The sequence below is a fragment of the Notechis scutatus genome, chromosome 2 (assembly GCF_049901735.1).
Source record: "Notechis scutatus isolate UNSWTSFEM ecotype Mainland chromosome 2, rNotScu1.2, whole genome shotgun sequence".
Taxonomy (NCBI): Eukaryota; Metazoa; Chordata; class Lepidosauria; order Squamata; family Elapidae; genus Notechis; species Notechis scutatus.
In genome coordinates this window covers 154,647,503-154,674,519 of record NC_142010.1, presented here as the reverse complement: position 1 = coordinate 154,674,519, position 27,017 = coordinate 154,647,503, and the positions used below count along the sequence as shown (strand labels likewise).

Here is a 27,017-nt window from a genome sequence, read left to right as displayed (position 1 = left end):
TCATCAACTAGCCTCAGTGATTTATCTCCCAGCCACCTCTTTTTAAGCTAGATCCCAAGATCTTCTGGACATCACTATTAAAAAAAAAACTATCCACATGGACTCTGTGTCACATTATATTGGGTGGAAGCAGGTAGCAGATATATGCACCCCTGAAAATAATGGCACTAGCCTTAATCTTCCTTCTTGCAGCATCCTGAAAAAAGGAAGACATATTTACTCAAAGCATGGAAGGATTAGAAGAGCCTTGAATTTCATCTGCCATGGTCCACCAAGTACTTTTCTGGATTATGTACCAGCTCTCCTGTTGGGTGTTGCAGTCGTATGTTGTCCAGTGGTCGACCTGTTTCAGTTAGCTAGCTTTTAGAGACAGCAGCAACATCTCACAGGAGCAGGCCTCTGATGTTTTTCCCCTAGTGAACATTTCCACATGTATCAAAATGTACCTGTCTAAATTACAAGTTGTTTGGCTCAATTCAGTTACTTTAAAACCTTATTTAAATACATGTTTATGATTCAGAGTCATCAGGAGGTGAGACACATTATTTTGTTCAACGATGCCTAATCTGCCCCTTTCTCATTAAATCTCCCTGTTAAATAGGTTTTTCTGTCCTGGCTGGTTGGCTGCCACGAGAGGTATGGACTAAAGTCAGAACTAGAAACCAATCACCATGCCAGAAATGAACAGCACATTTGCAAAACAGGATATGTTCAATAGCCATAGGGTGGGCTTCGTGATGCACACATTCATTTTATAACGGTCTGGTTTTGAAAGTGGGGAGTGAGTGGGAAGTGGTGCATTAAACCGCTGTAGAAGTGGCAATAGTACTTTTTTCACATTGTGACTGTTTTAATGCTACAGGTTTTAAACTACCACTCTCCGTGACACAGCCATCATGTAACAAAATGCCTCCTATATAACGTTTTGTCTTCTAGTTTTGTACTTCGAACAGGCATTCCAATCTTTCAGAGTCAGTGGGAAAATTAGGAATTTGGAAGTTGTGTTCTGGGCATTCTTAAAACACACTTGTTGGAGAAAGATAGCTGGACCCAAATCACTCTTTTTCCAGAATCAAAGCATATTCCTGCAGGTGCAGGGTCCGCTTTTCGGATCATTGAACGCCACTTTGCACAATCAGCTGCATCTCCAGGGCCCAGGCTTGCATATCTTTGTTTGACAGTGTCTTGCCATCTCTGTTTTGGACACCCGTGGAGTTGCCAGCCATTAACTTCTAATTGGTAGGTAGTCTTGGCAACAGTGGAAGGTACTGTTCTCTGGACATGTCCATACCAGCGGAGCCGGTCTTCTCTCATCTTCTCTGTAATTGGTGCCATACCAAAATGCTGTGGAATGGTGTCATTTGTGATGTGATCAAAAAGGGAGATGCCCAATATCCAATGGAGCATTTGCATTTCCACGGCATGGAGATAGCTTTCGGTCCCTGTTGTTGCTACCCAGCATTCAGTGCCATACGGTGCAACAGGGTGGATGGTTGTCTTGTAAATCTTAGATTGAAGATGGGTTGGCATTCGTCTGTCACATAACACACCATGCAGATACATCATCCTTGCCACATATAGAATCTAGATAAAACCAGTGTAACAGAAAAAGGGCAAAAGAAAGCATAGGCCAGATATACAGTCAAAACGTATTTTTTAAAAAAAACTAAAGCAGCAAAACACAAACTGCAAAGATAGACCATGCCACTTCTTTTCCAGGCACTTCCTCTTGAATACATTTTCCAGCATCTTAGGATATGGCTTAGTGCCATCTTGGTATTATTATATTATTTTTCCTGGGTAGCTGGATCAGCTACAGAACAAAGGAATAAGATTTGCCAGAGCTTTTACAAGATATCAGTTAAATTCACTGCTCACTGTTGTTTAATGACAGTTCATAAATAAACCACATTTGGCTGGGCTAAACTCAAAACCAAAGAAACCACATTATGGATTATGCATGAGGTGAGCATTATGCCAAAATGTTCATTTGAGGTTTTCCCACCTACTTTCTTCTCATTGCATCATCTATCAATGTACCTTTTTTCTGCTCTGCTAGCATGAATGGTCAACAAATGAAAGTTTGTGGCAAAAATCCCAAATACTGAAACTTCTTGGGATTATATTTTGGTCAATAATATTTATTAAATAAGTTAACAGCCTTTCCCCATCTAATAATTTCAAATATGGAGCCATTATTTCCATGGTCTATTGTATAGAGCTTAATCCTCTTCTCAAGACTATGGCTGCATCTGACAATATGTGATCCTAAAGACATTTTTGGAAATAAAATTCAAGATTCATTAATCTGTGAAGATGCCATTTTGTCCCAAGCTTCTCCTTGCTTAGTGAAGACCCTTACAGATACTCACCAGTTACAAATAAATAACAGATTTTATAAGGAAACTCCAGAGGAAAAAAAATGTTACAAGAGGCCCTGAGATAAAATAAGCATTTTTAAATAAACATTTTGGAGAGCCAATTTGGTGTAGCAATTAAGGCACCAGGAGACCATAAGTTCTCGATCTGCCTTAGGCACAAAGCCATCTGGGTGACCTTTGACCAGTCACACTCTTTCAACCCTAAGAAGGAGGCAAGGGCAAGTCACTTCCAAAAATATAGCCAAGAAAACTGCAGGGACTTGTTCAGGCAGTTGCCAAGAGTCAGCAACGACTTGAAGGAACAAAAAGAATTGTAAAAAAGTGATATATTAGCCCCTGACCAGTAGGAGGCACTACATGATTGGTTTCCTTCTTATAGGGACTGTTCAGGCATATAGGAAGCTTCTATACTGTATCTTCTATGTTCATCCCTTTAATGGGATTTGAGCCCATAAATGCCCTAAATGTACATTTGCCTTTGAAGCCATCTTGCCCTGGCAGTCAGAAGCTGGGAAAAAAAATGCAAAACTCTCCATACGTAGAGTACAGGTAGTCCTCAACTTACAACAGTTCATTTAGTGATCGTTCAAAGTTACAATAGCACTGAAAAAAAGCGACTTATGACCATTTTTCACACTTACAATCTTTGTAGCATCCCCATGATCATGTCATCAAAATTCAGATATTTGGAAACTGTTTCATACTTATGACTGTTGCTGTTTCCCAAGATCATGTGATCACCTTTTGCAATCTTTTGGCAAGCAAAATCAATGGGGAAGCCAGATTCACTTAATAATCCTGTTACCAACGTATCAACTGCAGTGATTCACTGAACAACTGTGGCCAGGAAGGTCATAAAACGGGGCAAAATCCACTTAACGACTGTCTCAGTTAACAACAGAAATCTTGGGTTCAATTGTGGATGTAAGTCGAGGACTACCTGTATACATTTTCCCTATATAGTATATTTGGGGTGGGGGGAAAGAAGGTGTATCTGCATAGCTTCTGTGAAACATTTCCGATTTCAGCTAACTGGGAGTAATATTACTTGCATTAAGCCACTGTCCAAGGAGTTTGTCTTTCAGAAATTTTATTTTGCCCCAGGAGCTTTTAATCTTTGAAAGCACAAGGTCTTCTCCCAACTATTTATTCAGGTTCCATCCTGGACCTTATGGGGGTACTCCAAACCAGTGATCCCCAACCTTTTACGCCGCTGCCCGGTATCCCCAACCTTTTTTTATGGCGCGGCCTGGTACCGACATGCAGCTGGGCGCCGCCATCTTGTTTTGATGAAAAAGTGCTTCCGGTGAGCTTTCTACCCGGAAAAGCTCACCGGAAGCACTTTTTCATCAAAAAAAGATGGCGGCGCCCAGCAAGCCAGCGGCCCGGTAGGACTTGTTCCACGGACCGGTACCGGTCTGCGGACCGGTGGTTGGGGACCCCTGCTCCAAACAATAGAGGGAGAAGGTGGTACCTCTGATGACCCAAGGTAGGCCCAACACCTCCCTTTGCTTTAAAGAGGGATTATGCAAATGTGAATTTATGTAATTACTGTCTTAAATAATGGATTCATCCTGATAGGTAAGTCTCCTTGTTAGTCCTCAGTGCTCTCTGAGCTTGGCCGTTTGCTCGCAGATGTTTCTTTACCACACTACGTAACAAAATGTCTACAGGCAATCAGCCAAGCTCAGAGAGCACTGAGGGACACTACAGCAGGGGTCCCCAACCCCAGGACCAAGCCCACTACCGGGCCATGGCTTGTTCAGAATTGGGCCACGCAAGCAGCTTAACTTATGCAAGCACACATGCACCTGTGCAGCTCGACTTGCATAGGTCACTTCCCCTCTCCCCCCTTGCTGGGCCACCAAGCCATAAAAGTTGGAGACCACTGCATTATGGGGCAATCCTGAACTGCTTATATTCTCTTATATTGATATTAACAGACACATTTAATTCATCATACTGTTGAAAGGAAAAGGCCAGGCTCGCTTCTCCAGCTAGGAGAATGGACGTGAAAAGAAGCCGTTGTAGCAAATAAGGACATTTCTGTAGCCCCTGTAGGAGGTAATCCCTCAGCAAGATGGCACAGAGCATCCACTCCACCTGATCTTATTGGGAAGCAAATGTTATTAGGAGAAAGCAGTTCCACAGATGCCCTGAATCATGAAAGGTTTTAGAGATGACAACCAGCAACTTTAATAGCATCCAGAAGTAACTGTGTTAATATATATGTGTAGACCAAGGAGCATGAAAACTACCTAAACTGGTGCATTCAGTCGACTCCAAGATTCCCCAAACATTGTCTATTATGTGTTGTTAATTAGACCAAATTGTTCCTTCATTTATATTCTTCTTAGCTTTTCTCCTTAATGTGTAGCTTGTATAGAACTACAATCTTAAATGTGAGATTTTGTCAACTTCTCCTTCTAAATAGTTTTATTGTCTGAATTTTAAAGAATGCTTTTTTTTAGTTGGAGAACATCCAAATTTGCATTATTTTAAGACAGCTTCCCTAGTTTTCCTTTCTAATTGATTTGTTTTTGTTTAGCACAATGGTAGAATTACTTGGCCTATATAAAATATATTTCTGAGACTACAGCATACACCCAGTTCATGTTCTGTCCTTTGTTTGCTGATAACATCACAGTTATCTTGGTTCATGTGAATTTACATATAACTAAGCTTAATGATCTTAGGGAGGTTTTCTTCAGTTTGTTATAGTGGAGATCTGAGAATGAAAAAGAAACATGTCAAACAGTACCTACAGAATGCTAAGTTACCCCAGATACCTAAAGAGATTGAAAAAATGTTAGAAAGCAATATAACAATGATGGAGTTAACTGAAGCACTCAAGAAGCAAAATAATGGAAAGGCACCAGGCCCAGATGGACTTCCGGCAGAATTTTATAAAACATTACAAGAATCGTTGAATCTTCCATTGCTAGAAGTTATGAATGAAGTTATGTTAAAGAAGAAGATACCTAAATCATGGTCAGAAGCCTATATTACACTTATTCCAAAAGAGGAGGCCGACCCATTACAAATTAAGAACTATAGACCCATTTCTCTACTAAATGCAGATTATAAAATCTTTGCTTCAATATTGGCAGAAAGACTTAAAAAATATTTAAATAATTTTATCCATCCTGATCAAAATGGATTTCTGCCAAAGAGACAAATTAAAGACAATATGAGAGTAATCTTGGACACTTTGGAATACTATGAGGCACATCCTGAAAAACAAATGGCTCTGATATTCCTAGATGCACAGAAGGCATTTGATAATGTGAATTGACGATTCATGTTATTACTGCTGGAACAGATGGGTTTTGCTAGAAAATTTATTCAAGCAATAGAAGCTATATACTATATGCAAACGGCAAAGGTAATGATAGAGGGAGAACTGACAGACTCTATTAATATACGAAAAGGAACAAGACAAGGGTGCCCACTATCACCTTTGTTGTTTGTGTTAATTTTGGAAGTGTTAAACAGAAATATTAGAGATGGAAAGAATATAAAAGGAATGAAAATCAAAAAGGAAGAATTTAAGCTGCAAGCATTTGCGGATGATCTGGTTTTCATCTTAGAAGACCCTTTAGAAACAGCATCAAAATTGATAGAAAAGATAGAGACATATGGAAAGATGACTGGTTTGAAAATAAATAAAGATAAGACAAAGATTTTGACAAAGAATATGCTATTAAGACAAAAGGAAGAACTGGCAGACCTATTGAAAATTCAGGTCACGAATAAGATCAAGTACTTGGGGATATATTTGACAGCAAGATGTAGTACATGAAAAGAGAATAATTATATTAAATTTAAACAGCAGATAGCGCTAGATTTGGCGAAATGGGAAAACTTACAACTGTCACTAATAGGGAGAATTTCAACAATCAAGATGAATATATTACCCAGAATTTTATATTTGTTTCAAACAATTCCAATTAGGCTTGGAAAAGACTACTTTGAAGATTTAAATAAAATTTAAATAAAAAGGTAAGAAAGCGAGAATAAAGTTAAAACTTTTGCAAGATGCTAGAATTAAAGGAGGATTTGGTTTGCCTAATTGGGAGTTGTACTACCAAGCTACAAATCTGATGTGGGTTAAGGAATGGATAACACTAAGAAATACTAGATTGTTGACATTAGAAGGACATGATTTGTTGTTGGGGTGGCATGCTTTTTTATGGTACAAAGGAACTAAAACACAGGGGTATTTTAGAAGATATTATATACGGGAGTCTCTGTGGTTAAACTGGAAGAAGATTAAAAGACAATGTTATTTGAAAATTCCAGTCTGGTTATCGACTATTGAAGCATTTTCGTATCCTATAATATACAAAAAGGAACAAACAGTTAGATATGGTGAAATATTGAATGAAAAGGGTGAACTTAAATCTATGCAAAAACTAGAGGAACAAGGTATAAAGATGAATTGGTTTTCATATGCGCAAATACATTCAAGGTATGATAAAGATTCTAAAACAGAAGGTTTCTATGATAAACTGACTGACTTAGATAAGATTTTGACAGGTTCTGATGAAAAGGTGATTAAAAAATTGTATGGATATTTATTAGAAATTAAACCAGAAGAACAAGTTAAAGAAACTATGATTGCTTGGGGGGAAGAATTTTGGATATGGGATTGATTTAGAGAAATGGCAAAAATTGTGGTCTCAAAATTATAAAATGACAATGTCAACAGCATATAAAGAAAATTTGTGTAAGATGTGTTACAGGTGGCATTTTCCCCCGACAAGAATCGCAAGAATGTTCAAGAATAAATCCGAAAAATGTTGGAAATGTCATCAGACACCTGGTTCATATTACCATATGTGGTGGACTTGTGCAGATGCTAAAAAATACTGGACTAAAATCCACATGTGGTTGGAAAAAACGACAAAAAAAGCATATAGACTTGAAACCAGAGATATTTTTATTGGGAATTTTACCTAAAATATATAGTAAAGACTTGAAATACCTGATTGTAAATGTATTAACAGCGGCTAGGATTGTATTTGCTAAAAACTGGAAAAATGAGAAAATACCATCGCAGGAGGAAATCATTAAGAAAATATTGGAATGTGCTGAAATGAGTAGATTGACATTTGAAATTAGAGAACAAGAGGATAAACAATTTTATAAAATTTGGGATCTTTTCTATCAATGGTTAGACAGTAATGAAATATGTAGACTTTTAGAAAATAATAAATATATAAAGATGTACTTTTTTCTTATTATATCTACAAAATGATTTTAGGATAGATTTGGGATGATAATATGAACTGTTATAAAATAAACTAAGTAAATTGTGGTTATTTTGTAAAACATGAATGAATAAAAGTATAGTCAAATGATTGATTAATAATGATACTAAGGTAGTTAATTTTTGATTGACAATATGAGATTATATGTAATGTAATTGTAATTGAAGACTACAAAATGGAAGCACAAAACAATTTGTAAACCAACCGGCACACTGTATGTACACCTATGGAAGATAGCTTGATGTTTTTATGTTTTGTTTGTTTATGTTTGTTTTTAAAAACCAATAAAAATTTTAAAAAAGAAAAAGAAACATGCAGAAGATGGGGAAGAAAGACAACCCATCAAGGAAGAAGATACAGAAATAACCTGAACTGGAAAGAATATCAGAAAAGGGAAGGCTACATGGGACTCATAAGGCAGGGGTCTCCAACCTTGGCCACTTTACAACTTGTGGACTTTAACTCCCAGAATTGAAGTTCACAAGTTGTAAAGTGGCCAAGCTTGGAGACCCCTATCATAAGGGATTTAAGTTGCAGGAAGTTAAGATTGCCTTAAACACCTCCAAAATTCCCCCAAGCTAGAAATATTTTGACAGTGAAACTGTAGTAGTCAGCTCCCTTTCACTGGAGTTGTACAAGTGAAGATTAGACCACCATTTATCTGCATGCTTAAGTTTGGATTCCAGAACCAAGCAGGGAGTTGGACTCAGTGGCCTCGTGATCCCTTTCAACCCTTTCTTTCTTGTGCTGCTCCATCTGATCAGAGTCAACCCATCCCATATAAACAAACAATTGCTAGCTTAGCATCTTCAGATTAAATTACTTTTGTTACCTGATCCTTTGTAGGCCATGGAGGATGGTGGGTAGAGAAATGTTCTTCACATCGGGCTCTTGAGTTCTTTTGCCTACTACACAGTACTGCAATTAGTCTTCAATTTTTCCTATGGTGACCTTTCCTTTCCTTCACCAGATGCCACATAAATGGGAGGGTGGGAGAGATACAAAGAGAGGCCTAAAGAAAATTTTAAATGCTGGCAGACCCAGGAAAGCCTTCCGTTCTTTTGTCTTGGGATGAGTAGTAAAGGTCAAAATTGCTGTTTGGATTGTATAAGAAATTAACTGGAAGCTCATGCCCTGGCAAAGAACAAATCTGATGCCTCCAGATTGGTGAATCCCTGTCTCATTGTTGATCCAAGGAACTATCTAATTCTTGGTGCTCTCTGATCTTGACTTTTGTTTGCAGGCATTTAATTACCTAATTAGGTAACATCATCAATGCTAGTGAGTGTGGGGTTTGCTTCCTTTATATATAGAAGCTTGGCCTGCCAGTGTGAGTGTGGTGTGGTTGTTGCTTTGGTAGTTCCTTGATTAGGGTATTATTCTCTGATTGTCTGCTTGACTGTTTGTCTATTTGGTAATTTCTTGATTAGGGTATTGTTTTCTGCCTGATGGTTTGTCTGATATTAATCCCTGCTTATCTGAATGTTGGCTGCTGGAGAGTATGTGTTCTGGTCTTTTGTTTCCTTCTTAGCTTTTTATTGTCTCTTGAACATTGCATAAATATAGTTAATCTCTATGTGCCTGTTAATGGCTGATTTGTCTGAGTGCTAACTTTTCAGGAATTCCCTTGTATTTAGCTGCCTTGGATGCTGACTATTTCCTAGCTGAAACTATGGTTAAGTATGTCCATGTGTTGTGAAATCAAGTTTTTATCCTGTATTCTGACTGCCAGTTAATGTTCATGGATGTGCTGTTAGTCCTCTGCCTCTCTATCCTACCTAGTGGCTGTTATAGTTCTTAAACTATATGTTGTAAAGGGCTCAGTTTTTCTTCTTCTTGAGCTGCTGGGTCTTTTGATTTATTTAAGATGTTCTGGAGGACTTTAGTTGATTTGTGTGCCATGGTGGATTGTTATCTTGGTAATGGAGCACTTGGGTTAGTGTGGGTTATTTTTTCAATAGTATTTCTAATCTGCTGCCATTTTCTCTGTTGATAAGGATATCCAGAAAGAGTAGAGTGTTGTGTTTTTTTCTTTACTTGTGAATTTTATTCCTTTTAAAATGTTGATTATTCCATGTGTTTTCTCTAGCTGTTTTTTTATTATTATGATAAAGGTGTCGGATCCATGCATTTGGTTCTATGTGTGGGAATGCTATAATTTCTAGACATTGCATTACAGTCTCTATGAGTCCTGAGAGCGGTGAACCCAATGAGCATTCCTCTGATTTGTTGGTCTATTACATTGAAAATAGGTAGTGAAGGCAAAGATTGATGAGATCGATAATTCAGGGTATTTTGATCTAGTAATGAAATAACTGCAAGTAAATAACCAAGCTGAGAGAGCAATTCCACAGTTCAGCCCTGAGATACAGATATTCTCTTTTATTAGTCAAACATAGTCCAAAGATATATTACGAATATTAGCACAATATGGATCACTGAGCCCAAAATAACTCTGTGCATCAGGAAAATACAGTGATCAAAAAAAGAGCTTCAGCCAAAAAATCTGAAAGGCCACATGTTTTGAATATTCAGATACTGTGGGAACAAGCTGCTGTAGGGGAAGATTACTGCCTTTTTTATTTGAATTTTCCTGGTGGTCAGGAGAAGCAGGGAAAGTGCCGCACTGAACTAAGCCACCAAAATTTCCTACGCTATTATCTGTAACGAGCTTCTATGGGCAAAGGCAATCTATTCCCGCTGCTTGAGCTAAAGTCAGAAAGGAAGAAGAAAAAAAGGCGAAATATTGTTGTCCCGCGCGCTGCAGCCTGACTCTACCGGCAGTACCGAAACCAGAAAGCCGAAAATAACGAGCGTCGGCTTCGCACAGAGAAAAACTCCCGCGCGCGCTCCCACCTCGCCCGTCCGCTTCTCCCTCTCCTTCACCTCCCCCCCACAAACCGCCGTTTGGTTTCTCCCTCTCCCTGAATGGCGACTTAATAAGTTCCGCCCTTTCCTCCCTCCCCTCTCCTCCTCTCCCCTCCTCTTTTGCAAGATGGTCTGTCCCGAAGCCGCTCCGCCCCCTCCCTCCCCGGTGCGCGCCAAATCGGCTCCCGTCGGATCCTTGCCTGCTGTCCTGCCGGTCCCGATGCCCGCCCAGGCCGCTCCGCTGACCCCGGAGGAGCTGCGCAGGCGGTGAGTATTCGGCGCAAGGGGGCCTCGGCCGGCGGATCCCCGGCCGAAGGTTATCCGCTCCCCGTCCTGTCCCGAGGGCACACTGACCTCCCCCCGGGCGCCCAGCTTCTGCGGTGGCCGGGGCTGCTCTTCGGGCACCCTCCTAAATCTGGGGCGGGGAAGCGGGGGATTCCCCCTTCATAGTCCCATAGTCTCCCCCCTCCTCCCCTTGCATTTCGGGGCAAGGGGAGCGGGACCCCCTCGTGCTTCCTACCCTCTTCCTGTTTGATGGTGAGCCCCTCTGTCCTCCGAACTGACAATCCCGGACTCCCGGTTTCCATACCCCGCTTCCCCAAACGTGTCCCGCGGCGGTTGGGTTACGCAGGGAGACGAAAAAGTTCCCGAAGGGGGGCAAGTGCGGCGAGGCAGCCCGGAACTGTTTAGAGAGAAGTAAAGGAAGGTGCTAGGTCTCTTTCTCCCCCCCCCTCCTTCAACTTTTAATAGCCTGCAGCGGATTTCTGAGTCACTCGGGTGCCCTTGGGGGGTGGGTGGGAAACTAGGAGAAAGCGTTTTTGTGGTTCCTTGGTTTGCAAAAAAGGAGATATCTTTAATTAGGGAGTTTCCCCACTTTGCGGGCAGAGATACCGGTAGTGACCAGGAGTGCAAGGCCTTTGAAATTCTGTACATAATATGTCTTATTCATTCCCTTGGAGGAGGGAAGAAGGTAATTTACTTGGATAAAAAGAAGGGGGCATTCTGTTCTGTTTCTTGTTCATAGGATTGTTTGACCATTGCGCTATTTTCCCGCTTCCCCCTCCCCATACTTGTCAAGTGACAAAACTTAGTTCAATTTGGGTAGTTCCTAAAATCAATTAAGGTAATTATGTTATCAGGTTTTTAGGGCCTTCAGGCTTGGGATCTCTTGAATTGCCTCTCTTTAACGCAACTATTGAAAAAGAAAAGAGAAAAAAAAGGAGAGGAATTGGAAGTGAGGGGATTGTTAATCTTTACTAAAAATATTCAAAGGTGCCAGCTTCTTTTTGAGTGGGAGTGGGAATGTAGGCATATGAATCGCTGCATCAGACATTAGCCACTGTATATCTCAAAAAGGACACGGGCCTCATCTTTCCTCTGGCCTTCCTTTTTTTTTTTCTCCTTATGCCACCCCTTGCCATCTGGGACAGGAAGTGAAAACGCATTTCTTTTCCAGTTGAAAGCGCATCTTGGCGGGAACATTTGTTTGTGTTTAGGGCAAGGATTAACGCAGGCGCACACACACACGCGGTTCAGGAAGCATTGGTTAACATGCCCTGACTTCTGCATAAAAATAAAGAGGGGGGGCTGACATGGGTTGGGTTGTTGGCAATCATCAGATTGCAAGATGGGATGGTGGCTTTCTGCTCTTTGGCACTTCCAGCAACGTGCTGCATTTCAATGAAACCTGGCTCTTTCTGAAGGAGGTGGCTTTTTTGTTGGACCTCTTTCCCTGGGCGGAATTATTACTGACAATTGCTCCAAATAATCACTGCTGTGCACATAGTCACATTGGCTCAAAACAAGTCGTCTTTTTCTAAGTCCTTTTAGCTTCCTCACTTTCACTGGAACAGATAGCTATCCTCCACCAGAGAAATATGGGAAGCACTCTTCCTCTCTTTCCCCAACCCAGCCTCTTCACTCCAATAGTGTTGCTATGATCATCTGTCAGTTTCTTTGTACTATGGGAAAGCATTTGATTTTTACCATTCATCATCACCTTTAGGTTTTAAGTTCTATAAGCCCCCTTAAGGTTGGTAGAAAACAGATTACATGTACAACTATACCTTTTTTCCTCGGCAGAAAAATAAATTTGGAGACAAAATAAAAGTTGCTTTTCCTCCTTCTTTAGTATCTGCCAAATCTCTGTTCAAGCTCTCAGGTTTACTTTAGGTGGTTCTTCAGCAATGAAATCCCATCCAAGTCAACATTTCTATCTGAATAAAATCTCTTTAGCTTCTTTCTAATTTATATTATGGAACTGTCACCCTTGGTTTTGACATGGTTTATGGTAATAAGAGAAGATTCATAAGACCTTGTATCAGCAAAGTCCTTTAAATTTTTCTCTCATGTTGGAGTGCTCCCTTGCCCTGTCTTGTATTGACAGTGGGGAGCAATGAGTCCACTATAGAGAAATACAGTCATACAGTAAAAAATTGCATGATTAACCAAGAAGCAAAGTAAAGCTGAAGGTTTTTTGTTACTCTGACAGGTCAATGGTCCAGGAGATTGCTTTCATTTAAAAATATTTTTTGCAAAGATGGGAAAACAGAAAAGTCAGAAAGAAACTTAAATTTATTCTTTTTTTTACAATTGCTGCAGTAATTGTTAGTCATGCAGGATATTGATTTTGTGGAATGAAAATGATTCTCATTTCTAAGAATTATTCACAGAACTTATTTTAACAATGGAGCAAGAGATGATTCAGGGTTTGCCTTCATGGTTTTTTTAAAAGTTCTGCTGACTGACCCTAAACAAATCTTAAATTCAGGTTATAACAGTAAAGGAGAGCTTATATTGGAGTGATTGCAGATGATCAAGAACATAAAACAACTAGCTTTGTGGCAAGTTTACCTGCAATGGCTAAAGATGAGAGGAAGAGTGTGCACAGAGGGATAATTATTTGGCCACTTGCAGATAAAATAAGACATTTATTGCAATTTTAAAAGCCAGCTTTTGTATAGTAGTAGTAGTTGTAGTACTAGTGGAAACTTTAATGATTATGATCCAGCTGTCAAATGCATGAAGCTGAAATATTTTAATTACACATGAGGCGAAGGTGGGGATGTTTTTACAAAGTAAAGCAGCATTATGAATAATATGAATGAAAAGTCAAAGGTAAACATGTTAATCGGAGTAAATATGACCCACTTTAAATGGTGATGTATTTAAAATGCTATAATAACAGCTGACATCCTTTTTTTAAAATATATTTTATTGCTTACAACTATAAATATCAAAGACAGTGAGACCATTCTGGCATCATTCTGCCATATATACAAAAATATTACTAAACCATTAACATTCATATTATTAGTACAATATTCACAATCTAGGTCTATTTAACTATTTTTGTTCCAACCTTCCTCTCTCTTGCACAACCATTGATAAAACTTATTCCAAATATAATAATATTCTGATTCCCCCTTATTTTTCAGTTCTAAAGTTAGTCTATCCAGTTCTGCACAAGCCAGTATTTTTCGTATTATCTCTCTTTCTGGTGGTGTATTTTCATTCTTCCAATATTGTGCATAGACCATTCTCGCCGCTAGCTGACATCCTTCTTTGATGACGTAGTCCAGTGGTAGCTAACCTTTTTGGGCTCCTGTGCCAAAAATGTGTGCGCGCTTGCATGCTCGCGCTTGCGTGCCAGCAACTAGAAGGCAATGCACGCCCCCCAAACCTACGCATGTGCGCGCAATCCCCCACCCACCCCCCACTGCTCCCTTACCTGCACTGTGCCTCATAGCTGATTTTCGGCCTCCCAAAGACTTGAGGAAGGCTTCTGCAAACTTTGCAGGCCAAAAACTAGCCCTGTTTCATCACTTCCTGTTTTTTCCAAAAATACTGGAAGTGACGAAACGGGGCTAGTTTTCGGCCTGCAAAGCTTGCAGAAGCCTTCCTCAAGTCTTTGGGAGGCCGAAAAAGGCCTCAAACTGGCCGAAAATCAGCTGTGGGGCGCGCACATGCGCCGTGAGGTAAGTTTGCCTGCAGCTCACATACCAGCACAAATGGCTCTGTGTGCCAGCTGTGGCACACACGTCACAGGTTCGCCATCACGGACTTAGTCTGTATTAGTTCTAGGACATAGTGTTAAATGTGGAAATTCTAACCTGACACATATCTGGAGTCTCCAGAGAAGTTTTTCTCCATCAGGGCAGTAGTAGGCGAAAAAAAAAAGGCATTTTTTTTAACAAAGAGGTCTTTGTAAAAGAGCAGTATAGCCATATAGCTTTCAAAATTATAAGACTGGAATATAAACCAGTACTTGCAGAATATATATGGAGAGGGCAGTTCCCTGGTGTGCCTCCACAGGAAAGCATTTGCCTTCACTGGAGTAGTAGAAATACTTTACTCTCTGCTGTTGACATTTTGTTCATGTTTCTGACTACCTTTACACACAGGAGTAAATGAAATGTCATCCAAAGAGGGTCTTAACACTGTTGTCTCATGGGCACCAGTCTCTTGTACGGCGACAAACACAGTTGAATGAAAAAAGGAGAAAATATTGATATATTCAATAACTGTCTACCTTTACTAGAAGGTATACCTCTGTTTTGCTTTCAAAGGAGATTGGAAATTTTTGGCCCAGAATCTACCTATAATTTCTTTTTACCTGTTTGCATGTTGTTGTCTCTGAGATGGCGTGCTCACTGTGAACTATGAAGTCAGTAGTACAAAGAGTCCTTTGAGCCACAAGAAAACACTTTTCCCATGATACCCATATCTTGTATTCTGTTTCTCACACTTCCAATTTATGATGTAGCTTTAAGTGAAAGCAGATAGAAAGGTAGGCATTCAGTTTGTCTTGTTTTACTGTATTAGTAATCTAGTGAAATGGTGGTACTACAATAAAGAAGGGATCAGAGGAAGTCAGGTAATTACACAAACACACTGTTTCCTGTAAAAAAAAGGTTGAAGCTCTAAGGCACGTTTTTCAGTGTCTCTATAAATAGATTTTGTGTTTGTGCATGGAAATCATTACCTGTGCTTTTAATCGCTACCTCTGTCTTTGTGTTGGCAGCTATAGATTTCGATCTGAAGTATCAGATGAGGCTTTGGGCTCCCTCTATACCTCCACTGAATAAAAATTAAGAGAACTATTCGAAGGGATGAATTGGATATTTTCTCTATGAATTGAACTTTGACACAATCTCATTTTTTGAGATATATATTAATTGATATAGACTTTTTTCCTCCTTTAATTTTGATTATTCCTATTGGAATGTTAAATTAGCTTTCCCCAATATGGAGGCCTCTAGATAAATTGGATTGCAGCCTCCTTCAAGCCCTTTGATTTCTTGAGGTAGCTGAGCATCGTGAGATTTGTAGCCCAAAAGATCTCATCAAGTTTAGGAAAGATGGTTTAAATCAAACTAGTTTTCCCCTTCTTTTTTGCCTTGTCTGGCCTTGGGTAAAACAAGTTACTTTTATTACATTAGTATTTACTGCCAGCTGAACTGCTTTACTCATACTAAGACAAAGGGAGCTAAGTGGTTTTTCAAGTCAGCCAGAGAAGGCCTATTACTTCCTGGTACAGGTATTTTCCTTTGGCCTAACCTAAGGGATTTGCAGGTGCTCTGGATAAAGGAAGCTGTGCATATGACTGTAAGATGTGCCCATTAGAATCTGGTAGATGCAATATCAGAGGAATAATGTCAACAAATCCTATTGGTTTGAGGGTTTCTTGGATGACACGTTGATCAGCCAGCCTATTAGTGCAAGAAGTGATTTTTGCCTGATTTTAAAACACAGATTGAATTTACTGCTTTTTTCAACTCGAGAGTTCAAATATTTTAATGAGGAAGAGGAATATATGGATTCCTTGTTTCCCTAGAATGAAGAATGGGTCACCTATATCTGGGCATTTTATCCTTAGCTTATGCCTGACAGGTTACTTTACATATTTTATATACTTTATACTAGACCTATTGATACCTGAGGATTAAATTCTCAGTCACCAGTTTATGTTCAGTGCAAGTACTTGAGGTAGTTTATCTTCTAAAAGTGTGAGAATTCTTTCCTCAATCGAAACACCATCTGAATTGCTTTTAGCAAGATGCACAATCAAAATATATTTAAATTATGCATGCAGGATGACTTCAGGCTTCATTTACTTTAGAAGCTGCCCCCCATCTAAGCACGACATATATTGTTGTAATCCTAAGGAGTATTTTAATGTGATCCTTTATTTCTTGGATTCTAACAGAGATCCAGAGGAAGCCTCAGATTTTACACACTCCCTCTTACTGTCCTTTCCAGTATAGAAAAGAAGTGCACTGATGGAATGTTAAGATCTTCATTCAATGAAGAATCTCCTTTGATTGCCCACAACAGTCTGAATCACATGTACTGTGCTATGCCAAATTGAGGTTTGGCTATTCATGGATTTGTGTTTTTATGTCTAACAAGCCAACACATAACCTGTTCAACACACCATACTTAAATCTTGGCTTGGCACAATATGACAGTGTTAGTGAGTCATTTCTGAATTTGTTCCAGTAGGAACTATATCCTACTGTGATTCATTCTGTGACAAAAGCCACAGATAATCAAAAGGCTTGTGTATATCTAAATCGGTTGTTGATCCTCTAACTTGGCTTTCATTTCAGAGGTGAAATTTCCTCCAAAACTCAAGAGGACAAAACAGAAAACTAATTTGTGATATCTTTGTGTTTTGAATTAAAAACAGGCTGAAAGATCTGGAGAAGGATGAAGATGGTCTCGGTGAAAGAGTAAGTCACTGCACCCTTCCCATGAAGAATCATGAAATATCCTTCTGCTTCTATAGCTTGGGAAGCTTCTGCAGATCTGGGTTGTTAACTGTGGTACTCACCTAGTCTTTTCCCCCTTCTGGCTTTTAGGAATGTGTTAAAGAAAAACTGAGTTTGATACATGGCTTCTTACAAGTAGATGTTCAAAATCAGTTGAAAGATCTGGAGACCAAGTTGCGCAAAGAGGAACTTTCTGAGGTGGGTAACCAGGATAAATAGATTCATCCCATTGTGTTCAACTGTTGTTTGTTTTGCTTCCCTTACAATTAATGTTCAGAATGCTAACAGTTATTTCAAAATGAGTGGATGCATGGTGGCTGCAAGTTTAATTTTGTTCCTGCAAGTTTTTGTTGCATATCTCAACATCTGATCAAGGCACACTACTAGAGAAAACAAATGCTTTTGCTTTGTGATTTAAGTATATCTGAAAATTTCTCACCAGTAATCTATAGGAAGAAAGACATGACCTGAGAATTGCTGTCGATTCATGTAGACATTTTCTAAGTCAGTCTGGAAATCAAAATACAAACTTATGCTACTAATCCATGTATAATTGGCCCTGTTAGAGAAACAAGACCTGATCATTCAGAACCCCCAGAGCCTCAGTTTTAAAAGAGATTATTTTTGAGCATCTTAATTTGCTGGTATTGCTGCATATCTATGAAGTCTTTGAACTTCTTAAACTGAATAGTGAAACTCCTCAGTTTACCACAGAGCATCTCTTTCTGCTCTTTTAGTCGGAAGAACTTCCAAACATGGCATTCTGAAATTTGAATCCAGTAAAGCGTTTACTTCGTAAGGACTTCACGAAAAGAAAATTCTCTATTGCTTGTAGAATTGTGTTATTTCAAACAATATTCATTTTTTGCTCCTGGAATTTGAAACTGTTTACATTCTTCCACTGATCAAAGAGCAAACAAAATTGCAAGATCATTTTTTAAAGTAAAAGATAAAATAAAATGCCAATACAGGTAGTCCTCAACTTATGACCACAATTGAACCCAACATTTCTGTTAAGTGAGATATCTGTTAAGTGAGTTTTGCCCCATTTTACGGCATTTCTTGCCACAGTTGTTAAGGGAATCACTGCTGTTGATAAGTTAGTAACACAATTGTTAAATGAATCTGGCTTCCCCATTGATTTTGCTAGTCAGAAGGATGCAAAAGGCGATCACATGGCCCTGGAACACTGCAACGGTCATAAGGATGAACCAGTTGCCAAGTATCTGAATTTTAATCACATGATCATGGGGATGCTACAATGGTGATGAGTGTGAAAAATGGTCATAACTTTTTTCAGTGCTGTAGTTTTGAACAGTCACTAAGTGAACTGTTGTAAGTTGAGCACTACCTGTATAAAATTTCCCACTAAAGCTAAATTTTAAAATTTCAGACTTATGCTGGGGAGATTGAAAACTGTCTTTTCAATGTGTAATTTAAATTGTTCTATAATAGGAACAAATCATTAGTGATATCACTAATATTGATGTAATACTGATGATCATTGGTGATGATCATTAATATTGGAGATATTAAATAATATTAAATTGTTTTCTAAATAATTAAATATGCCACTTAAATGAATACATAACTAGGGCTTTACTAATAAAAAGTTGTAATTATCTTAAGTAGTTTACTTAAGTGGAACATCAAAGCAAGCGATGTCTTTTACAATCTTCACACACACAGACTGACACACAATGCTCTTTCTACATGTGATGGAGTGTGCAAACATACATATTATCAGCATAAGTTCGAACCTGCTCATAAATGTTCTAGAGCAATACTTTTATTAGTTATTGGCAAACTAGCGATTTCTATGAGTCACAGAAATGGCTGATCTTATTTCTTTTTTAAGTGGAAATATGAACTTTCATAATTTAAGAGTTTAAACCTATAGAATTAAAATGGATTATGTTTAAGAGATCCCCTCATCTATAAATATATTCAACCTGCTAGTCTTTCCCTTCTACCATAGGAACTCTACCTTGCCAAAGTCAAAGCCCTGCTCCATAGAGAACTGTCTTTAGAAAATGGAGACAACTTGGCATTTGGCCAGAAGCTCAATGGATGCTCAGAAAATGGTGGCTATGGAAGTGATGAAGACTCAGAGAGAGCGGAGAACAAAGGGAAGGAGGAAAGCAGCATGGAAGTTGAAGAGGCTGCCTCATCTTCCTCTTCAACACCATTATCTTCACCATTGATTCCAAAAGCTCGGAGAGGCAGGAAGAGCAAGTCCAATAGTGAGAACAGAAGTAAGATATGTATTAGCTACTTAACAGGTGTTTGCCTGGGGGAGAGAGGTTAGTTGTAAATTTGGGCCTTAAAGGGATACCATCCTAAATTGTCTCTAAACAAGAAAAGATAACATTTATACAAATTTGGTTCTCCCTTCCCCCTCACTAGTCTCAACTGGTCAACATAATGCGTGAATAAATGGACTAGTAAAGCAGCCTTACCAAGCTCAAAACCAATTTTATTAAACAACTTGAGTATGCTGAAGTTGTACATAGCAATAGCACTTAGACTTATATAAAGCTTCATAGTGCTTTCCAGCCCTCTCAAAGCGGTTTACAGAGTCAGCATCTTGCCCCCAACAGTCTGGATCCTCATTTTACCCACCTCGGAAGGATGGATGGCTGAGTCAACCTTGAGCCTAGTGGGATTTGATCTGCCAAATTGCAATAGGAGTTGCTTGCAGTACTGTACTCTAACCGCTGCGCCACCGAGGCTGATCATGATCATATTACCATGTTTTGGAAGTCTTTAATTTTTCCCTTGTTTTATTGTCTGGAAATTATGTACTTTCTTTGAAGTTTCCATTTAATTTTAGCATAATTTTATTGAGATTTTCAGAAGTTGTAGGTCTCCCTAAGGAAACTTTGTTTTGAAAGGGAATAAACATTTTAAAAGAAAATGCAATAAATAAGAATCTAAGAGGGGAGGCAGGCAAATGTCTGCCATAGCAACAAAATTGCATAAGGGCCTCCTTATGTGAACCAGTGATGTGTAGATTTTTGCATTCCTTCACATATACACAGCACATAAACTCCCTTATCGCAGCCCCCAAAAAAATCCCTGCAATATTGCAAGAGGCAGTCTTCTTACTAGATGTACAGATTAGATGTGTTCCTTTAAATCAGGAGTTTATAGTGTACATCACGCACTTTTGAAATGACAGCCATAATTTCTGCCTGGCAACATTTTTTAATTGAATTTGCAGGAACCTCAACCAGCTCCAGGATCACCCGTAGTTCTGGCAAGCAGCCAACCATAGTGGCTCTATTTTCCAAAGGGTGAGTAAGTTATGTGAAATTCTGGTATTTTTCTATTTTCATATGTTTGTGCCTCTTCTGATTCTTCATTGACACCGATAAGCTTTTTTCCTTTTTCTTTCCTTTACTCCAACTACCTGCATTGAAATGCTTAATGTCAAGGAGTAGGCAGTGATAAATACTGAGATATGTTTCCAATGAGGAATAAAACAGTAGACTGTCCTGGGGCAAAGAGTTAGGAGTCAGCTTGTAATGACAGTTGCTGGTTCCTGAACAGAGATTTCAGTAACAATGCAGGTAGTCCTCATTTAACAATCACAATTGGGACTGGCAACTCCATTACTAATGAACAGTCATGTGACTCTGACTATTTACTTCAGCTTTCCTTTTCCCCCATTTCCCTTCTCTTTGGAATGCTCACCCTGGCACTGGAATAATTAGCAAGAAGGAAATTAATGTTTGTATTTAAATTCATTGGAGAGGAAGGGACTACAAGAGAGTAAGCAGACACATAATGGGGTATATACATTGAAAGGATGCATATGCTGGCTGTTTGCCTAGTGCACTCATAGCCTTGAGCATGCTAGGCAAATAGCTGGCATTAGCACATTCCTTTCAATGTACATTCCTCATTGTCTGCCTGTTTATTCGTAATCACTTCTTCCCCAATCTCTCCATTTTTGTGAGGTGGGTGAAATGAAAAACTAGTTCGGACACCAGACAAAGTTTACTGGCTGTAACAGTGAACAGGTGACTGAGAGATGTTGCAAAGGTTGTAAATGCATGCCTTGATTGCAAAGTTATTTTTTCAGCACTATTGTAACTTTTAATGGTCACTGCATGAGGCAGTTAGTAAGGGAAGCCTTCTTGTAGATAATCTGTTCCAAATATGGTACAACTCTTATTGAAAGCAGGCCTTGTTATGGTAAGAACATGTTATTATAGATAAGACATTAGACCCATGCTGGGGAGTCAAAGTACAGGCATGTATTTAGCTACACATTACACTCAGCCATATAGTGACTGAGGCTGAATTTTTAGAAAAAGGACTGGGTTTGGGAAGAATGCAGCAAAGAAGTTGGGAGAAGGATGGAATGGATCTCATTTCCCTTAGCCTTGCTTTTCTCTTATTAATATATACCGTACTATGAACAGCTCCTTTGATTAATTTATATTTTATGGATCCATTTTATGATGAATCAAAATAGATCCATGAAACGCAAATCAGATGAGGTGAATGGAGAGCTAAAACAAGAAAGCAATGCAGAAAATGAGGAGGAAGAAGAGGAGGAGGAACTGCCTGGAGAAAAGGTATGCTTGCAACTTAGTTTTCTTCTATTTGGCATGGGCTGGCTTGGAACTTTCAACTTAGCCCATCTGACAGTTGAGAAGGCTTATGAAATTCTTTGAAAGTTTAGTTCTTCCGTGCCTCCTCCCCAAAAAGGCACCTGATTACCTCACTGTGCAATTTATAACATTCAGGACAAATTGATTTTGGATTGAATATTAAGAGAGTTGTCCTTTTGTGAGGAAGATTTTTACTGATGCTAACTTGATCTAGTTTCGGCCTGTGAGCTGCATCTTTCTCCAATACAGGTAGTCTCAACTTACAACCATAATTGAGCTAAGAATTATAATTGTAAGTTAATTCAGTTGTTAAGTAGGTGATCATGTCACTATGCCCAATTTTACAAGCTTTTTGCAAGGATCATCAAGTGAACATGGCAGTAATTAAGCAAATGTGGTCATTAAGTGAAAACTTCTATCCAATGGCCAGGTTGTTTTTTTTGGAAAATAGAAGTAAATGTCAGAAACTAGCAAAAGAACATTATGAACATTATGACACTGCAAATGGCCATAAAGGTAAACTAGTTGCCAAATGCCCAAATATGCAATGGTGTGACAGTGGGGGGAGGGGATTGTGCAGCTGCCATAACTTTTAAATTGGATCATAAGTAACTTTTGGGGACTGTCATAACTTCAAATGGTCACTAAGTGAGGACTACCTGTAATTTTAAATATATATACACTTTTTAGCATTTTTTGTTTTCCATTTCCCTCTCAAGGAACAAGATGAGAAAAGAATCAGAACTGAAGCCAAAGAAGGGTAAGTACTGTTGGCCGGACACTTTCCTCTCCACGGCTTAGTACGGTTACCTAAAACAGTGACCACAAAGATGAATATGCTTAAAAGTGAGTTGCCTTTTTTTTTTACTGAGAGTGAGTCATCAGGCAGAATTCAATGTTAATTACATGCAGCATCCATGGAAAAGGGGTCAGATGCAAATGTCAGAGATTTCTGACTTTTTAAAAACAGGCAGCATTTGTGTGCATTCTGTATCTTGGATTTTACTAACTTGGTGGTCTCTAGGTTTATAAACCCACACTTCCTAGACTTGTTAGTCCTGTTAGAAGAGAATTATTGGAGTTTTAGGACCAATCTCATAGAGATTCTTGATTACAAAGGCTGCTGCATTTTCTCTTTTTTCATATCAAGATGCAACAGATAGATCCTTTTTGTATGCAATCACCCAGCAGTCATTTAGTCCCTGTCAGATCTATAATAACCTACTACAAGGCTGTACTTTTGTTGCAGAGCTACAGTTCTAAGCAGGCTTGGTCAGATTGGCATGGAATGCTGGCTGTTTCATTTTAGCAACATCAGAAGAGCCAACTCTAATCTTGCATAATTTACTGAAGTATGGAGTAGACTTGGCTCCTCTGTTTTTTGTAGCAGAACCTTTCTCCATTTGAATAGAGAAGAGGGAAAAGAGTAATAAAAGCAGTTCTTAGCATTTTTTTAAAAAAACTTTGGTAATCTTGACTGAGTAAAAGTGACCCTTTAATTATACTTAGGTTCCATTATTTATGTGAAACTCTAGAAAGTTAGCTTGGAAAAGGAAATGGAGGGGGAATGTTTATGTGAGTGGTAGAAAGCATGAGCAGAAGAAAGCATGGAGTTTACTAGGATTAAAAAAATGGGAATGTTAACATTTCCATCAGAATAGAAAAGGCTTCTTCAAGTTTAATAAAAATTCAGCATTTGCCCAGTGCTTTATTATGCTACTGCAGAAATTGAAAATAATAATTACAAAACTGGAGCAGAACACCAGTCTCTTCTATTTCCATAATAATGGAAATTTACTATAGTATATCCAATTATCTACCTCCTTGGCAAACTTAGCTTTTAATGTGCTTATTTGTACAAAGAAATACTATGCAGGTTCATTTAGATTTATATTCCACTTTTTAATTGTAGGATTCTAGTAAGCCATCTTGCAATAAGATAAAAGGCGCCACATTAATAATACATAAATGTGCTACTGTTGGTTATTGGGATCCAAACACTTATAAAATTATCAAATGTCTTAAACTTGTTATAATAGCCTATAATATGCCTACTTCTGTCAATATGTGTGTTCCTTCTCCCTAGGTCTGAGATAAAAGAAGAAGTAAATCAGGTTAAAACTGTGACTCCTGTTAAAGTAAGAAGATATTTTGTTTGTGTGGTTTTATTTGTTTAATGAATAAAAAACACTACACTATATTTGCTAAAATGAAGCTGAATGTTGAAAGTAGTTTGGTGCAAATGAGCCTTTCCCTTTTGGGTGGTAAATCATATTGTGTATATATACACAATTTGGCTAAGAAACATGTTTTAATTAGCTATGTCTGCCATTGTTTTAGTGAAAATAGTAAATATAACAGCCAAACATTCTAAAGCACTCCATATACATAATGCATAAACTTTATGAGATATGATCATCTCTAGCTTCTGACAATTCAGAATCTGCTCAGTATTTGAGTAAGAAGAGAAGAAAGGTAACAATCAACTGCATGGTAAGTGGCTGTAGATAATCATGCTGCTATTTGCTAATGGTTGTTTTATTGTGTGCTTAGCAATGTTTCTTTGTAAGTTGCTCTGGAAATGTTTGGCATTACCTATTGCCTGTCAAGGGTAAACAGTGAGTTCTTTCCAACTTGATGCCTTTTAACACCTGCAATTCTTCAGCCAACATAAACACTGTAGTGCAGGGCTGTCAAACTCACGGCCCACATGGCCCACAGGCCAGATGCATCACGTGCTGGCCACACCCACGCCCAATTTAGCAAAATGGGAGAAAGTTGATATGTTACATTGCAACACCATGATGACATGAGTTTGACACCCCTTATAGTGCAATATATCTAAAAACCATCAATTTGAAGAAGCTTGAAATAATCTTCAGTTAATTGATACTAAACACATAAATTATAATGTTTGTTTACATTAAGTGAAATGTAAGTACATTAATTCAGCTGTCTAGCTTGTATACTATAGATTGTGGCTTGCTAACCATCCGTGGCTTTAAAAAACTATAGCTTCATAATATATAAATCTAGTGTCATACAGAAAATTGTTTAGTTATAGTTCCTGGAATGTAGCCTCTCTGAATCAGCATTATTTTTATGGACTCTCTAAAATTTTTGAATCTATGAAAGAATCTATTACGTGTTTTAGTTTTTCAAAAAATGCATTCCTGTGCTTTCTTCTGGCTTTGTGGATGGGTATGCTTTTAAATATCATTGCCCTTTGCTGGTATGAAATAATAATTACATACTATTTGAAAATAGCATTACCTTATAAAATATCTGGGTTCCTGGTTACCTAAATTCAGTATTCTACCTGTGTACTTTTTCTAGGACATTTTACAAAAGGCTCCTTTCAGAATGCTAGTACCACATCTCTAATTCACTTCCTCACAAGCTTTTCAATTCAACGTGATAAGTTTTTGTAAAATGGTAAACTTCTTTATTTATAAAAGAAGCTCACAGAGCAGCATGGGAATTTGAAAAGCTGTTTTATTTTACTGTCTTTTCTCTATAAGTACCTACAGTCCACTTTTATTTGGAGGTGAGCAAAACAGAACAAGCTGTCAACTAAATGCATAAATACAGTAGCTAGAGTTAAAATCATCTTAGATTTCTTCATTAAAGCAAACACACATATAGCCCCTCAAGTGGGAAACACCACATGTAGCCCCTCAAGTGCCATCCTGTGAGAGCTGGAATGCCCTGTATTGAATTTCAACAGCATGCAAAGACCCATCCCTGAATTAAGAACTAAAGAAGCACAGAGTTTGTTCATCCATGTAAACAACAACAGTTGATTCCATATTCCAATATATTGCTTTCAAAATTGGAGTCAGCAGAGATTCCTGAATTAATTACACATTTCTGATGTCCTTGGTTCTGGTCCAAGTGAAGTTTTTCTGTCATGCCTTTTTCTTCCAGACGACCCCTCCCAAGTGCATGGAATGCAGGCAGTACTTGGATGACCCTGATCTGAAGTTCTTTCAGGGGGATCCAGATGATGCAGTAAGTCGGTCCGCTTTGGCAGCTGAAAAACTTCCTCATTTGAATGTTGTCAGAATGAAAACAAAATGTTCTTTGCTCCTAGCTGGATGAACCAGAGATGTTGACGGATGAACGCTTGTCCATTTTTGATGCCAACGAAGATGGGTTTGAAAGCTATGATGACCTGCCGCAGCACAAAGTAACATTTTTTAGGTAAAACTTCATTCTGATTCATTGGAAAGTGTAAATTGGAAGGGGATCTGCTTTGGAGAGATTTAAAACCTCTTTCTTATGAAGTAGGCTTCTTCTACCTGAGTTTGGATTTTTTAATAGTAATTTTATGAAAAATTACAATTCACAACAACAAAACCTAATGCAAACTTTAAAAAAGAATAAGAAAAATAGAAGGTACAGAAAATAGAAAGAAAAATACCGTATATACTCGAGTATAAGTCGACCGAATATAAGCCGAGGCACCTAATTTTACACAAAAACTGGGAAAACTTATTGACTCGAGTATAAGCCGAGGTGGGAAATGCAGCAGCTACTGGTAAATTTCAAAAATAAAAATAATTAATTTGGGAAACGATCTCACTATCATGAAAGGTTTAATTGATTCACTAACCCAAAAGAAGAAGATGATGATGACAGCGGGAGGCAGGAGTCACTCTCTTCCCCTCCCTCGGAGGCCCCTGAGTCAGGAGTCACTACCGCCGGCGCGGCCCCAGTCCCGCCGCCTCGGGAAGGGAAAGGCAAAGCGCTTTTGCCTTTCCCTTCCCGGTTGGCTGTTGGGAGTCGCTGCCGCCGGAGGCGCGACTCCACACCATTTTTTTTTCAGAGGGAATCTGACTCGAGTATAAGCCGAGGATTTTTTCAGCACACTGAAAATAGAAAGAAAAATAATATAGCAAAGAAAGAGAAAATAAATATATAAAGGACTACCTCTTCATCACAAACAAGTATAAACAATTTTAATAAATTACTATCTTATCCATATCACATTTCTTATTTATAAACAAATCCATAAAACATATCATCTCAATCTTGATGTCAGCAAAAGTCATTAAGTGAAGTAGTGTGGTGCATTGATAATTTTGGTTGTCACTTTTC

The 27,017-nt window shown here is 38.6% G+C and overlaps 1 protein-coding gene across 1 annotated transcript in view; it reads left to right on the top strand.

The window, feature by feature from the left end:
* Window positions 1–10,659: 10,659 nt before the first annotated feature.
* Window positions 10,660–27,017, top strand: part of DNMT1 (DNA methyltransferase 1) — a 40,129-nt gene continuing 23,771 nt past the window's right edge. Inside the window, exons 1-10 of the mRNA XM_026676151.2 lie at window positions 10,660–10,789; window positions 17,214–17,256; window positions 17,386–17,493; window positions 19,274–19,550; window positions 20,519–20,591; window positions 21,779–21,881; window positions 22,637–22,677; window positions 24,004–24,055; window positions 25,845–25,928; window positions 26,011–26,120. Of these exons, the coding sequence (XP_026531936.1) occupies window positions 10,743–10,789; window positions 17,214–17,256; window positions 17,386–17,493; window positions 19,274–19,550; window positions 20,519–20,591; window positions 21,779–21,881; window positions 22,637–22,677; window positions 24,004–24,055; window positions 25,845–25,928; window positions 26,011–26,120 (938 nt within the window). The 5' untranslated portion in view covers window positions 10,660–10,742. The remainder of the gene's footprint in view (window positions 10,790–17,213; window positions 17,257–17,385; window positions 17,494–19,273; window positions 19,551–20,518; window positions 20,592–21,778; window positions 21,882–22,636; window positions 22,678–24,003; window positions 24,056–25,844; window positions 25,929–26,010; window positions 26,121–27,017) is intronic.